The sequence below is a fragment of the Amaranthus tricolor genome, chromosome 15 (assembly GCF_026212465.1).
Source record: "Amaranthus tricolor cultivar Red isolate AtriRed21 chromosome 15, ASM2621246v1, whole genome shotgun sequence".
Lineage (NCBI taxonomy): Eukaryota > Viridiplantae > Streptophyta > Magnoliopsida > Caryophyllales > Amaranthaceae > Amaranthus > Amaranthus tricolor.
Window position 1 is genome coordinate 2,199,122 of NC_080061.1, and position 14,663 is coordinate 2,213,784.

Here is a 14,663-nt window from a genome sequence, read left to right on the forward strand (position 1 = left end):
ATGTATGAGTAAGGAAAAATAACTATAGGCAAAATAAACATTTACATAGCTATTTGTCAAAAATAAAATATAGCAAGTAATTGAAAACAATTAAATAAGAAAAATGCAATAAGTAGTATAATGGAACCGAGAAAGTATATAACACTAACATGGATGTTGCACATTATAAAAACTAAAATAATCACCTGATTACTATTTTTTAATTACCTCGTAGGATGAGAGAAGCAGAGGGAGCTAGTAGGAAAATCTAACTCAAAATCTTTTCTAAAAGTAACGTATCTTCTTCAACTGAGATAATTATTCAATAATTTTTTAAAATAAATTGATGTAAATTACTTTTAAAAAAAAAGGGTTCAGTACCATTTTTAGAGGAATTAGCGGCTAAAAAGTTTGAAGGCAATATCTTAATTGATATGAATAGCATTTACAAAGTTTATATATAGAAGCATATACATATGACTAATTTTCAACAGAATTAATGATGAAGATGGTAACGACAGAGATTTAGTAGCAAGTCAACTTTCAAAGATGTTACATATTTAATTAATTTCCACATCTGAATTAAATAAAAGCATGTGATTAGAGACCATTATTGTCATCATCCTCATCATCTACATACTTGAAATTAAGAAAAATAATCTAATATAGTACTCATACAATTAAGACCCATCAACATTTGAATCCATCACCCGAGCTTTTATACCATGTTGAGGAACCATTTCAACAGAAAGCTTAAATTGATGACTAAAATAACCTCGAGATATTTTGTGTATTCTATCAAATATTCTGATCTTATAGCACTAAAATAACTAGCTTGAATGTACAAATTCATACTTAATAGCTAATATAGCTACACTCTTTGTTTCATAAAATTTGCTACAATTTTTTAAACACATTTTACAAAAAATTTTATAACTCATTATTTTTCCATTTTATTGACTCATTTTTTTCATTTTCTCATTTTGTACTTGTAGCAATTCTTTTGGAACAAAAAGGATATTAATTATAAAATAATTACAAGTCTGCCCTGAAGCACAAGTCTTGATCATTACCGTTGAGTTGAGAAGCAATAAGTCGATCAAGCGTCATCCAATCACTTAACCTTTGTTTCCCATCATAATCATCATCATCATCTTCATAGCACATCATATTAATAATAGGATCATGATCAAATTGATCTGTTGGGCTACTACTAGTAAGCATAGGAAGATTATTATTATTATTATTATTGTACTGATGATCATTAGTAGCTTGTAATAGAGTACTATTAATGTGATTATCATGGATGATTAAGCTTTTTTGGGGTATGTTTGGTATGTTTTGAGCAACAGTGTAAGTATAAATGTAGTTGGTGTTTCCGGTACAACTAGTTGTTGGATGATCATGATTGTTCATCTGATGATCTTGATGATAAGTCGTCATCTTCGTTGGCTTCCCCATGCAAGAAAAGATTTGATCCAATACCTTTTTACTGCTTAAATCCAACAACTGGTTTTGTGTTTCTGTTGTTGTTGGTGTTGGTATGTTTGTAGGACTTTCATCAATGGTTTTCTGGTAGTTTTTCTTCCTGAAAACACGGCAAATCACCCAACTATCTTCTGATGTAGTAGAAGTACTATTATCTTGTCTTGACACCTAAATATATATCATCATTTATTACATAAGTTGTTTTTTTTCTAATATATACTTAATTATAGTACTATAGAAAAAACTGAAGTTCAACTATATGTACATTAAACGATTAAAAGAATATCTTACTTGACTATATTTTTTCTTACATATTAGTTGCACTATATAAAATGGGGTTTGGCAAAATAGTTTATTGGCAATTTTAGCTTATTTTAATACAATTTGAAGGTTGGATAGTCAAACCAGCAATTCTAATGTTTGATAAATTAACTGGTTGAAACAATTTATTGTTATGAATAAGCTGTTTTTGAACAGGCTGCTTATAGCAACGGATTCAAAATTAGTTGGTCAAACTAGTTAATAAAACTAGCTGCTCAAATCATCCACTATCAACCATTTGATAAACATCACAAAATAAGTTTAAATGAAAAATAACGCCAATAACCATAATATAACATAAAACATAAAAAGTCAAGTGGTTCAGTGTGGTCTGTCCTGAAGGATCATGTATTCCTGACAACAGGAACCATCATGGATAGTTCCTGTTTACCTTACAAGGAACAGTACTAATTATACATGATAATAATCAGGCAAAATTATCTTATGGTAGAAGCTTATAGAGTTAAATATACATAAAAAGAAAATTAATATACAGCCTCTCAGATTTAATGCACATTAAAAATAGATTGCATAGTGGATCAGTCAAGAGAGTGTGAATTAGTCCAATAAAGAGTGAAAAATGGTGCACAATAAAATTAATATACAGTAATATTAAATTTTGAGTGATTTTATAGTGATTGACTTTGAAATGATGCAATCTTAACCGTTAATAGGAATAAATCAAAGTAACTTACTGAGGAAAGATCATGTAATGTGATAGCACTACAGTCTTCAAGTCGATACTCATGCATGATCCAATCAGATTTTTCACCGTGAGGAGCTCGACCTTTGTAGAAAACTAGAGTCTTCCTCATTCCAATGCGTTTGCAGCTGCTATAGATCATCTTGTCTCGGCCCGTGGCCTTCCAAAACCCAGCTGCAGTGGCTCGGTTTGTTCGAGTTCCTGTTGGGTATTTCTTGTCTTTGTGACTGAAGAAATACCAGTCATTTTGTGGTCCTGACCCTATCCTGCATTTCTCTGTAAACCACCAATCCATATAGCACTTGTATGATTAAGTGCCTTTTGTGTAAGCTTCCATGGAAGCGGCATTTGACTATATGGTGGGATGATTTATTTCACATCGACAAATTAAAAATGGTGTACATACTTTATAAGTTATTAGAGCCACTCTTTTCATTGGCATATAGTTTTGAGATGGTATATTGAGGGTATTTGGCAAATTAGCTTATTGAGCAATTTTACCTTATTTTAATATAAATAGAGGGTTGGATGGTCAAACCAGCTAATACTAGTGTTTGATAAATTAGCTGATTGAAACAACTTATTGATACGAATAAATTGTTTTTGAACAAGTTGCTTATAGTAGCGGGTTTAAAATCAACTGGTCAAACTAGTTAATACAATCAGCTGGTCAAATCAGCTATTATAATCAGCTATTTGCCAAACACCTTCATCTACTTAGCTTTTTAAGCATGTACCTCATGTTTTCCCATTATGCTGACATTCACGATAAATTCAGCCTAATTCAACAATATACACAACCTTAATTTTTAAACAACAAACAAATTATTTTCCATCGACAAACATAGATCAAAAGTGTATATATGATAAAAAAAAATAAAAAATTCACATTGAGATTATTAAAAAAGTTCCGTCTTTAATTTATACGACTCTATTATTAATTAAAATAAAAATTACCTTGGATATCCCAAGGTTCAAGCTTGTTGAGGTCAATATCACGAATAACATCAAGATCAATCTCTTCAAAAGAGATTTTCTTCTTCAAATAATACTGCAAAAGTTCTTCTTCTGTAGGATGAAATCTGAAACCTGGTGGAACTTTCGACTGACCATTCACTGACAGATTCATTTTGACTTTGATTATAAATTTCAACTTTTTATCAAAATACTTAAAGAAGGAAGATATATAAATTAAGTAGTAATAATAGACATAGGTAGCCAAAAGCCTAAAATGAGTGTGGGAGATAATTAAGTGTGAGTTAAAAGTATGATTAAAGAAGACAATATATATAAAGGCAGTAAGGGTAGAACAGAAAACACAGTTTAAGCTCTGCATGGAAAAGGGTTTGGTATCATGGCCATTCAAAGTACTTTTTGTGGGTCCATTTAATTTAAGTTCCAGAAGGGCTTAGGTAGCTAGCTACCTAAGCAATAAATTTATGTGTGTATACTTTATAGTTGTAATTAGTTTTGAAGTACTCGACTACTACAAGTATATTTTTTAGTTAGTTTAGATAGATAGAGATTTATGGGATTTTGCACATTACAAGCTAAGTACTTGTCAAGCAGTTACTCTATACATATTACATACCCATATATTTTTGAGAGATTATATCGAATAGGATTGGCTCAAAAAGGAAAATATAGAGTAAAAAGAGACATCAAGTTTTAAAAGATTAGGCTTGAGAGATGTTTCTCAAAGAGACGGCTATTGTTTTGTGATGAACGATACAGGTCGGTCAGGCCCAACTAAGGAACTAGGCAAGCCAAGCGTGACCAACAGAAATCCAATTGGGAGTGGTGGCCTGAGCTAAGACAATCGTGACTAATAAGGTCGTTGAGCCTTATCGGTTAAGCCAGCCGAATGTGCCTTTGATGCTAATTCATAGCTAGTCAACATGCATGACTAGGGTTAGCTTAGCTATGTCTCCTTGGTTTAATTTAAGTTTTGTATTATACGGAAAATCTATTTTTAGACTCAATTTTACACTCACAAATTAATTTTATCTTTATTTATATATATAAGGATTATAAAATACATGATTCAAACTAAATCTAAATTAATATAAATAGTTAATTTTCTATTAATTAGTTTGTAAAAATTAGAATTGGTAGTCCATGCAAATTTGGTGTATCGTTCCTAACACAATAGTGTAGGTAAATGGAAATGGTAAAGGCAAAAGAAATTGATGAGTTGGTCCTACAAAAGGGACAGTTAGGGTAGAAGGCAACCCTCCATCTCGACATCATATTATGACCTTTCACCTTTATAATCTTGGAGGAAAGAACCATCTTAATTCTCAAGTAGAATAAAGATTCCACACCAGGCCATATTTATAAAAGACGATACTCCAATCATCAATCAAGATTCAAGAACATGCCCAATTGGAAGTTATAGTTGTCACATATGATTTACTACAATTCTATTAGTAACTAAACACGAAATATGATGTTGGTTATACATGTAACATGTTTTAACTTGTACACAACATTAGAGACTTCAACAAGATGAAAATTAAATTATATATTTTAATTATAAAATCATAATTGAAGAATTTGAGAATCACATGGTTTTAATAGTCATTCTTCAATTCTCAACTCTAATTACTTATAAAAGTATGAGTGAAATTAAGCTAACTTTAAATTTTCAAATTAAACACAATTTAATATTTTCACGATGTTGTCTTGTGACAAATTTAAAATTTAATAAAGTATTACATGTTCTAGAAAATCAACCATAGCCATCAACATAAATACTTTCTTAAGTTGATTTTTTAACATGGTATCATCAAAAGTCAACGTCATGATGAAAGGTTCATGAATTATGATACCATATTGTCAACGAAAATAACTAAATCCACTAAAGTTTAAGTTGAGGTATCCCAAAAAATATTATATACTCCTTCACATTCTATAACTTTTTCATAAATAATTAACTTTTGATATTACTTGAACTTATGAGGTGACGATGTAGTACATATGAATATCACCCTTGTTAAAAATAAATTATTTATTCATAGAAGTTTTTTTAAATTTTATTTTCAAGTATATACTCCCTCCTATTCATAGATAAAAGGATATTTGGGTTTCGCACCAAAACAAAAGAGGGGCGGGGAACCACTTAAAAATGGGTGGAAAACTCTCTTTTTCCATAAAGAACATTAATATTTATGTGTTGTTGTAGTAAGAATAAAAAGGTAAAAAAGAATGACAAAAATAAAGATGAGACATAATTAATAAATTGACCAAATAAAAATATGTCCTTAAATCAATGATAAAAGGGAGTATATTCTAAAATTTTACATATCTAGATGAATTTAATAAAATTTCACATGCATGTTTTAATTTGCAAAAGTCCATGAAAAATCATTTATAAAATTCTCTCGTGTTAAAAGTGTTGATAGGTCCATTGACCTAATAATAAATATTCTAGCTAGCCTTTACTATTCATTAATGTTTGGTACACTAAAAATCGTTTTTTCACCCTTTCGTGTTTCCTTAATCCTAACAATACAAATGCTTTATTAACGTGTCCTCTTACAAGTTACAACGGAGATTAAGATAGGAAAAATATTTTACATTTTGCAAGAAAAATTTATTAGGCAGAAGTATTCGTCAAACAGAAATTAAATAAAATATAGTTTTGATATTTTTGATTTATTATAGTGGAAGCGATTAATAAAAGAAATACTAGGAGTAGAAGAAAACTGTCAAGGAACCAACTCAACCAAAAGCTTAAGCTGATGGTTGAGGCCCCAGGATATGTTATATACTCTAACACGCCCTCTCACACGAGACCCCATTGGGGTAGAAGTGTAGATGCGCATAGGCGCTGAATATTCCACTTTAAATGAGGGGTGGTTGAGATTCGAACCCGTGACCTCTCACGTTGGCTCTGATACCATTTCAAGGAACCAACTCAACCAAAAGCTTAAGCTGATGATTGAGCCCCTAGGATATGTTATATACTCTAACAAAAACAAATGTATTATTATTATTATTATTATTATTATTATTATTATGAAATTACAACAATCATGCAGGGATACTCTAGGCACGAGTTATTTAATCAAATAAGCTAGAGCTACTAATTTGATTTAAAGCCCTATAAATAATAAATTGTGTAACACATACAATACAAAAAGCGGGAACCAATTCGTCATTACATATAATTCACATGCAGAGATAATTATTTGATCAATCAGAGATTCTTCAAAAAGGTTGATGCAAGTTTAGTTATTATATCATTTTTAAGGGACATAATTAACATTAGTACTAATTACTAATTAGTAGGTTTTAATTACTTAATTATTACACAATTAATATCTCTATATATGAATGCATGATAGTTCCAATTAACATCATTTTCAAACAAGATAAAACTAATTAGTTGTTCATTGACACTGTACAATTCTACTACATAGGTTGGTCCTGAAAAAACCATTAAAGAACAAATGTATACTTAGCTTTCTGAAATGACTCCTTAGTGATTTATTTTCATTCTGATTCATCATTAATTAAATGTTTCAATAGCTTTGACATGCTTAGTTACATTATTGTACTTTTAGTTTCATTATTTTTTACTAACAAATATAGTAGGAGCGAGTACGAGTATTAATGAAAACAACACTTAATTTAGCAAACTAATTAATATTAGATGTGAGATTAGAGAAGATAAATCAAGCTCAAATATGTTTTTTCTACCTTAATTAGTTAGATAAATAGTTGCATGACAAGCATTTTGTGGCTAATTATGATGTATATAGTTATCCAATTTATTATAGCGACAAAGACATGTAATATTTGAGAAAAAATATTAAAAAATTGATCTTTATTTATTAGTAGTCATATTCTGAAATAATTATTATCTTCTCAATAAATTTGATTCATTTATATTCGTTATTAAACATATATTAAATGCCTTTGCAAATAAATAAACAAAAAAAAAAAAAAAAAAAAACCACAATAATACTCCATCAAACAGCATTTTAAGTTTCACGTAGTATTTTTTCTTGATCTTTTAATTTGTAGCAAGTTTACATAAATGTCATTTTTTTCACTCGACTGCTTTAGAGTTTATTCATTTTAATTAGATAAAAAGAAATAGAAATCAAAATGAGAAATTACACCACAAGATTGGAGGCAAGAAAATCTAAAAGATTGATCTTGGGATATAAACCTCATCTGTAGCAATTGCAAATCAATATAAATGAATATAAAATAAAGAACCATAATTAAATTATAAGTTGAACTTATGATGAAATAAACAATAATATGTTTTAACATATTATTGGCCCATGTATATTTTCTTCTAATTTTTTTCTTTGAAAAGTAAGGATTTTCAAATAATATTTTAAAATTAATATATTTAGAGTAAGATGCATTTAAAAATTTTAAATTTTAAATAATATATCAAAATTGGGATTTTTAGACTCAAAACACTCTAAATTCAAATTTTTGATTTTAATTTTCCAAATAAAATTAAAGGTTTCAGAGTTAGTTAAGAAAGCTGAAATTTTTATAATAATTGTTAATTCATTTTATTATAACATCATAAAATATATATTTAAGACGTCAAAACAAGTATCGTATGAGACTGTCTCACCTAATAAAAATAATTTTACCTTAAATTTTATGTTATAACATACTTTACAAATATTCAAGTCGACTTAAAATTGTATCCGTGTTTGGAAATAACAAAAGTTGAAATGATTAATTAGCGTGGCGCAATAAATTAGTATAGGCCTAGAGGGTTATTCCGTCAAGCGCAACCACTAAATGAATGATGATCATAATAATAGTGTTTATGCCCCCAAAATTCTATTCATAATCATGATTTGGGCCAAACTGTTAATTGATAGAGCAACTACTCCCTCTAGTACTTACCTGCACTTTGTCCTTTCATTAGCTAGTCACCCCAACTTACATCAAAATAGTTAAGTCAAATCAAGTTAGATTAGTAAAAATTAATTTTAATTATTAATTAATAAGAGTAGTAATTAATTTGAATATCACAAGTTTAAATATAAATTATTTTTGATTTCTATTTCAATTTTATAAGTATAGTTAATACATTTATAATTAATAGGAGCAATTATTTAGAAATACTTCTTCCACTATATTATGTTCTTATTCACTTGGAATATGGATATGAAGTATGAACCAATGATATTAATAATAAGGGTTAATATTTTGTTACTTGTCTATTTGGTAATCGGTACTAAATGGTAAGAATGAGAATGATTTGTAGTGTAAATTTTCATGATATGTATTATGTGTTACCATGGTAATGAAAGTTTGATCATACAAAAATCACAATTTTCCATCGTCACCTAATATCATATTTTTAAATGGTAATGCATTTGAATGAATTTTGAAACGAAAATGAGATTATTGAAGGAAAATAAATATGACCAATACATTTGTCAAAAAATATTCCTACCATGATTAGACTAATTTTTCATTACTCTTTTCACTATTTACTAATGATGACCAAACAGGTCGTACAAATAAGCATTGATTGAAATAAATAATTATTAATCATTATATTTGGTTGAAGTCATAGAAATGAGTAAAAATATTTTGGAAAAAGAGAGGAGTTACAATTATAAATTTATAATTAGGGGAATGGTATTATTAATATGAAAGAATCAAGTGAATTTAATAAATTGCGATAAATTAAAATGATTTCAAATCTGTCAATTCAAATAAAAATGCAGCTCCAAATTCAAATCCAAAGATGTGAACAATATTAAAAGAAGTAGTACTACAGTATTAATGAGAAAGAGATTATGAGTTAATTCATGTAGGAATAAACAAAATACAAGTGTTTGAGGTTGTCAGTACTAATTATACTACTCCTAATTAATTAGCTTGTAATTAATAACACATTTGTGTTTGGTTCAATTAGGTTTAGTATTATGGTTCAATGTTTTATGTAATTAGTTATCTATTATTATGTGTTTTAAAGCTATGACGTACCATGAGGTGTTGATTATGTAGTAGTCATTACTCATTAAGCTCAACTCATTAAATGAATTATAAATGGTGTACATCAAACATCTTTTCCTAATTATAAATTAATACTTCCTTTTATTTATAGAGAATAAAACAATTGGGTTTTGCACCAAAACTAAGGAGGAGTGGAAGACCACTTAAAAGTGGATGGAAAAATCTCTTTTTCTATAAAGGGTATTGATACTTATGTGTTGTTGTAGTAAGGGTAAAAAGGTAAAAAAGAATGATAAAAATAGAAATGAGACATTTTCAGTGAATTGGTCCAATAAAAAAATGTCTCATTCTCTATGAATAGAAGGGAGTATTGTTTGTATTGTTTATTATTTGTTCTCCTCATTTTATATTATTTAGGTAAAAAAAAACTCCGTAATCTTGAATAATGTTAAATAAGTAGGGTAGAGAAACAATCCTATTAATATAGGGCTATAGCTCTTGATGCACCAAAAAATCTCTTGCAGATCAGATAGTTCTTATTTCGTTAACTAAATGTAGTTTTAGACCCTTGGAATAGGATTTTGGTACTATTAGACCTATTAAGAAAGTTGATTTGGTGTATATTTGGGATACAATCATTTTTAATTAGGTTATATTCGTGTCAGGTTACTATATAATAAATAAGTTAAATATTTTAATTTTATTTGTGACCATTCAAGTTTTTACAAAAATTATTGTATATAGTTTTTATTCTATTTTTAAATTCTTGTAAAATAATAGATTAATATTTAATAGTAGTTTTAAGGCTCTAACGAGAAAAACATAGCCTTAAAATCGAAAATTATTATAATATAGTGAATTTTAACTAACAAAAAAAACACTAAAATCTAAATACTAAGTGAAATGGCCAAGTTTTAGTTATGGTCAGATTTGACCTACTTCTTTAATCATTTTATTTTTAGGTCAAGAGTAAAAACTCTAATTCATGTTCCGCTAAATTATGTTGAATAAAAACTCAAAAAATTTAAATATTATCATATTATTATTAAAAGCAAAGAAAAAAAGTAATACTTCTAACCTTTTACATTAGTTTACTATTTTGCATTTATATTTAGCCTCAAAAGTAAACAATTGTATAAATTTGGGTTTCAACCTACACAAAATGAATAAAAATATCACAAATTCTCATATGAAATGGTCTCACAGTGAGATCATTTTAATTGGGTTGACCTAATTTACATTTACTTTTAAAGTGGTGACTTTTATAGTCTTAAAGTTATCATTTATAAATTTAAAGTGATCACTTACAATTTTAAAGTGATCACTTAGAGAAATGGACTTACTTGTATGGACTCGTCTCATGGTGAGACGGTCTCATACAAGACCGACCGTAAAAATATAAGTTTAAATGATACTATACTTGACCCAATAAAAACCCTAACTCATAATATTTTTTAATTTCAATGCTTTAGCCCAAAACATGATACATGATACATCAAATCCAATACTCATTGATCATGGCCATGAAGATGACATGACCATAGCTTCATTCAAGTTGCAAGGAATTGTGCATATCAAGTCTCCATTAGGCCATAGTTAAAATTTTCAAACAATTGGTTGAATAATTGCCTACCTACACATTTAAAGACATTATTTCCTTTTTTAATTGGTTAAACTGGGAATAAATTCTTATATGGTAATGAAAGTGACTTAACAGAAACTGTAAAAGAAAACAAAAAGAAAAAGATAAAAAAAAGTGGTAGGAATAAGCAAGACATCATCAAAGGCAAAGCAAGCATAAAGAGGAACAAAGAAGAAGGCAGCCAATCATATCCCCCATGCAATTGCCATGCCTATTTAATTAAAGTTTGGCCCCAAATTTCAGGGGGAAAGCTAAATTCTAACAGCCTAACCATAGAAACCTAAGCTTCTCCTACACCCTTCTTTAGTTCTCCCACCCCTACAAGGTAAGGGTACGTGTGAATACATTAATTTGGGACAATTCACATATTTGTTACTCTTTTAATACTTGCTTAGTCTAAAATTTGGTGGCTAAACGTCACTTGTGTTATAATAGGTCTAAATTTATCATAGCAATTCAAACACGTGGTACTTGAAAGGTCAGATCTTATAAAGGACAAGAAGGGTCTGTGCCCCAAAGCCATCAAAAAATTAGAAAAATAACGCTTTAATATTTTAATAGTTAGAGTCTTGTAATAGTATATTTACTAATTACGGGTCTATAATTAATATTTTTCCTCGGGCCTTTCAAATCTCAGGAGCGGCCCTTCTTACTTGCTTCTTGAAGTATTCCAACTTCACTTATTTACCTATGGTGAGAGTTGTAATGGGTAATATCAATATTTATCACACGTTAATCAATAAGGATTTTCTGTAAATAAAAGATGTTTAGCCCACATACAACAAGGAGAGAGTGCATGGAAGTGTGGATAATTGCTAATTCATTTATTGTTAGGGTGAAATTTAATTAAACTTGTATATTGTCAGATTCACCTTAATAAAAGCGTCAAAAAATGTGCATCAAGATTCCAACTTGGACCATATGAAAATAGCAAGTCACTGACTAAACTGGTTACTTGTAAAGAAATTAGCTAACATAAGATTTGCATAGATTCAGCAAACAAAATTCACACTATCATATATTTAACCACCTAATCAACACAATTAAACTTATGCACACAAGAAGATTGAAAAGGTCACTCATGGCACTTGGTGGGTGTTATTCAATACAACAACATTCCGTTATCCCTAATGCCTTTAAGTGGCTCTCACCTTTGCAGGATTTACGACCAATGCACGTAATCTTACCCTTGGTGGGTGTTAATCAATTCAAAGAAACATAATTGGAACAATAAATTAAGGATCAAAACCTTCAATTTTGAATTAAGACTACAAATAAAATTGACACAAACATAAAAATTATGAAATTCTATAACATAAATAGCTAAATAAAGGAATTTTGAGCATTAATGAGAACTTTTACACTTTCAAATGCTGCATAGTTCTTGTTATCAGCATGTATTTTCTTGTGTTGTTAATATTCTAACTCGTTTCATCTTCGCATGTAAAATTGTGGACATAAAATATTTCATAACGTTCTATCACCTCAATCTCACTAACTGGCTTCCATTAAGAAGGGATTTGGAGAAGCCGAATGTACAAGAACACCTTTAGACGAAGCCCTACTACTAGCAACACTCCATTGATCCGAGTACCCTGTAGAACCAGTTCCACTGCACCCACATTTAGCAACAGTTCGAACACTTTCGATCAACTCTTCAGTTCGCGTTTCTTGTGACAATATCTCAACTAACTGCACAGGACTAATCACAAGCTTCACTTTCCAAACACCTTCCCTTGTTCCTCTTCTATTATACCTCGAAAACACATCGGTATTCGATCTCTTAAGAACATTACTCTGATTACTCCTACTATCAAACGACATTCTATAAGCGGCATTCCCTCCTATTGCTGTACAATTCGGTATACTCTTCGATCTTACATGCCCGACTTTAACATCAAACGTTTGATTACTCGTATGAAGAGGAAGAAGCATGTACGAAACACCCGGATGAAGCTCTTCATGGTTTGACAAAGGCTTCCAAAAAAGATCATCACTTTTGAAGATTGCATGACAAGGGAACTCTTCAAGTATAAACCCAACAGTTATAGGACCCTGAAACTCCATTATCCCACCATTTGAAGTCATAACTTGGATTATCTCGCTTGCCTCTCCGCGTCTCAAGCCCCCGAACAAGCAATTCCCCATGTTAGATGATCACTAAAAGGGTATATTTCTTGACATTTAGAACATGTTTTCTTTCAATCTAGCCCTTAATCTCAGCAATGTAGTATGCTGATATGATGAGATTTCTGGTGTAAAATGCAAAGGAAGGTAAAGGGTTGGTTGTGGTTGGCAGATTATTCCTATATATCAGTAGGATTTGTGTTATTGGGTCCACCAATTCTGCTCTTTTTTCATTGCTTTTGACTTTATAATCATAAGGGAAGAAACAAAAAGAATTTCGGTTATTACTAATAACTGATAATCTTATACTAAAGAAATCTCAATGTTAGGCTAAGAACTGAATATACATATATAAGGAAGTTTAGAATTGGTGTGTATAATCTGATAGTGTTTCTAACAGACTAACAGTTATAGGTTAAGGTAAAGGCAAAGAAAATGGTCAAAAGTTATACCAAAGGCTACACTCACTGAAGTGGTCCACTAAACCTCATCATATCCTTCACTTTGCCTTTAGCAAAGGTTATGTTCAATATTTTATACACATCACAACATTTTATCACCCAATGCTTTTGAGCATGGTGCAGAAGGAGTTACTCTTGTGATAGACCTTTTTTTGATGAGACGACCTCAAAACAAGGAGGTCATATGTTCATATTTATTAGTTGGGCTATTCAGCCCATATATAAAAAGCGTCTCACGGTGAGATTGTCTCACACAAGAATTTGTGGTGTAGAAATGAAGTTGTATGACATTACATCGGCTACACCGTAAAAGCTTTCATAAAAAAGAATCAACATTTGTTGCGTTGTAAATGTGTAAAAAGACATGTTTTGAAATGTTTGAGGGATATCTAACGTTTTCAGCTGATATTTGGCTTTATGATAACAGATAAATGCATCACTCTTGTTATGTGGTTACGCGATCGCGACCGTTATCGAATTTCTACATCAAATATACGTAATAATGCCCTTGTAAAAATAAATAAATAGATTTTTCAAAAATATCATCAACAAAATCAAAATAATGTAACAAGTCATTTAAGCATAAGAAATATAAATATTTGGCTGAATGGAGTATATAAAAATATGTATAAATGTTGGCGCTACAATTGTTGATTCTTCCACCAAAAACAAAGAAATTTTCTCAATCCCAATGCATGAGTTTCCTTTAAAAAGTGAGGCAATAGAAGCGTTATTAATACAAAAATTAATTGCATTTAGAAAGCTTAATGGAAGTGACTAAGTGGCTGTTAAGTGCCATAATATAAGCACTTGTCATTAAAGCGAATCACTATACTGAAAAAGAGATGAAAGATGCCCTTAAATCCCTCTAACTTTACACATTAATTCTTCTTATATCCACATTGCTGATGCAAATGGCCATATTTTAACAATTATGACTTACCCGTTCCACATTGTTAAATGACACAAAGATTAAATTTAAAAAAAAATT

At 29.8% G+C, this 14,663-nt stretch overlaps 2 protein-coding genes across 2 annotated transcripts; both read right to left on the reverse strand.

Moving 5' to 3' along the window:
- Positions 1-515: 515 nt before the first annotated feature.
- On the reverse strand, positions 516-3,944 carry LOC130801361 (NAC domain-containing protein 12-like). Its single transcript, XM_057665203.1, has 3 exons — positions 3,449-3,944; positions 2,484-2,767; positions 516-1,635 (listed from the first exon to the last, which is right to left on the reverse strand). Exons 1-3 carry the CDS (start codon positions 3,825-3,827, stop codon positions 1,015-1,017), a joined length of 1,284 nt encoding a protein of 427 aa, XP_057521186.1. The 5' UTR covers positions 3,828-3,944; the 3' UTR covers positions 516-1,014.
- Positions 3,945-11,112: 7,168 nt separating this feature from the next.
- On the reverse strand, positions 11,113-13,232 carry LOC130801752 (uncharacterized). The gene is made up of 2 exons (XM_057665634.1): positions 12,584-13,232; positions 11,113-11,162 (listed from the first exon to the last, which is right to left on the reverse strand). Exons 1-2 carry the CDS (start codon positions 13,230-13,232, stop codon positions 11,113-11,115), a joined length of 699 nt encoding a protein of 232 aa, XP_057521617.1.
- Positions 13,233-14,663: the final 1,431 nt, after the last annotated feature.

What these genes read in the sequence shown, in the direction of transcription:
- LOC130801361 (XM_057665203.1), bottom strand. Translation starts at nt 3,827, where the DNA reads ATGCAGAGCTTAAACTGTGTTTTCTGTTCTACCCTTACTGCCTTTATA. An exon ending in TGAACCTTGGGATATCCAAG is followed by an intron (nt 2,768 to 3,448) that starts GTAATTTTTATT and finishes GGTGGTTTACAG; the next exon opens with AGAAATGCAGGATAGGGTCA. An exon ending in CATTACATGATCTTTCCTCA is followed by an intron (nt 1,636 to 2,483) that starts GTAAGTTACTTT and finishes ATATATATTTAG; the next exon opens with GTGTCAAGACAAGATAATAG.
- LOC130801752 (XM_057665634.1), bottom strand. Translation starts at nt 13,232, where the DNA reads ATGGGGAATTGCTTGTTCGGGGGCTTGAGACGCGGAGAGGCAAGCGAG. An exon ending in TCCCTTCTTAATGGAAGCCA is followed by an intron (nt 11,163 to 12,583) that starts GTTAGTGAGATT and finishes TTTCTTTTACAG; the next exon opens with TTTCTGTTAAGTCACTTTCA.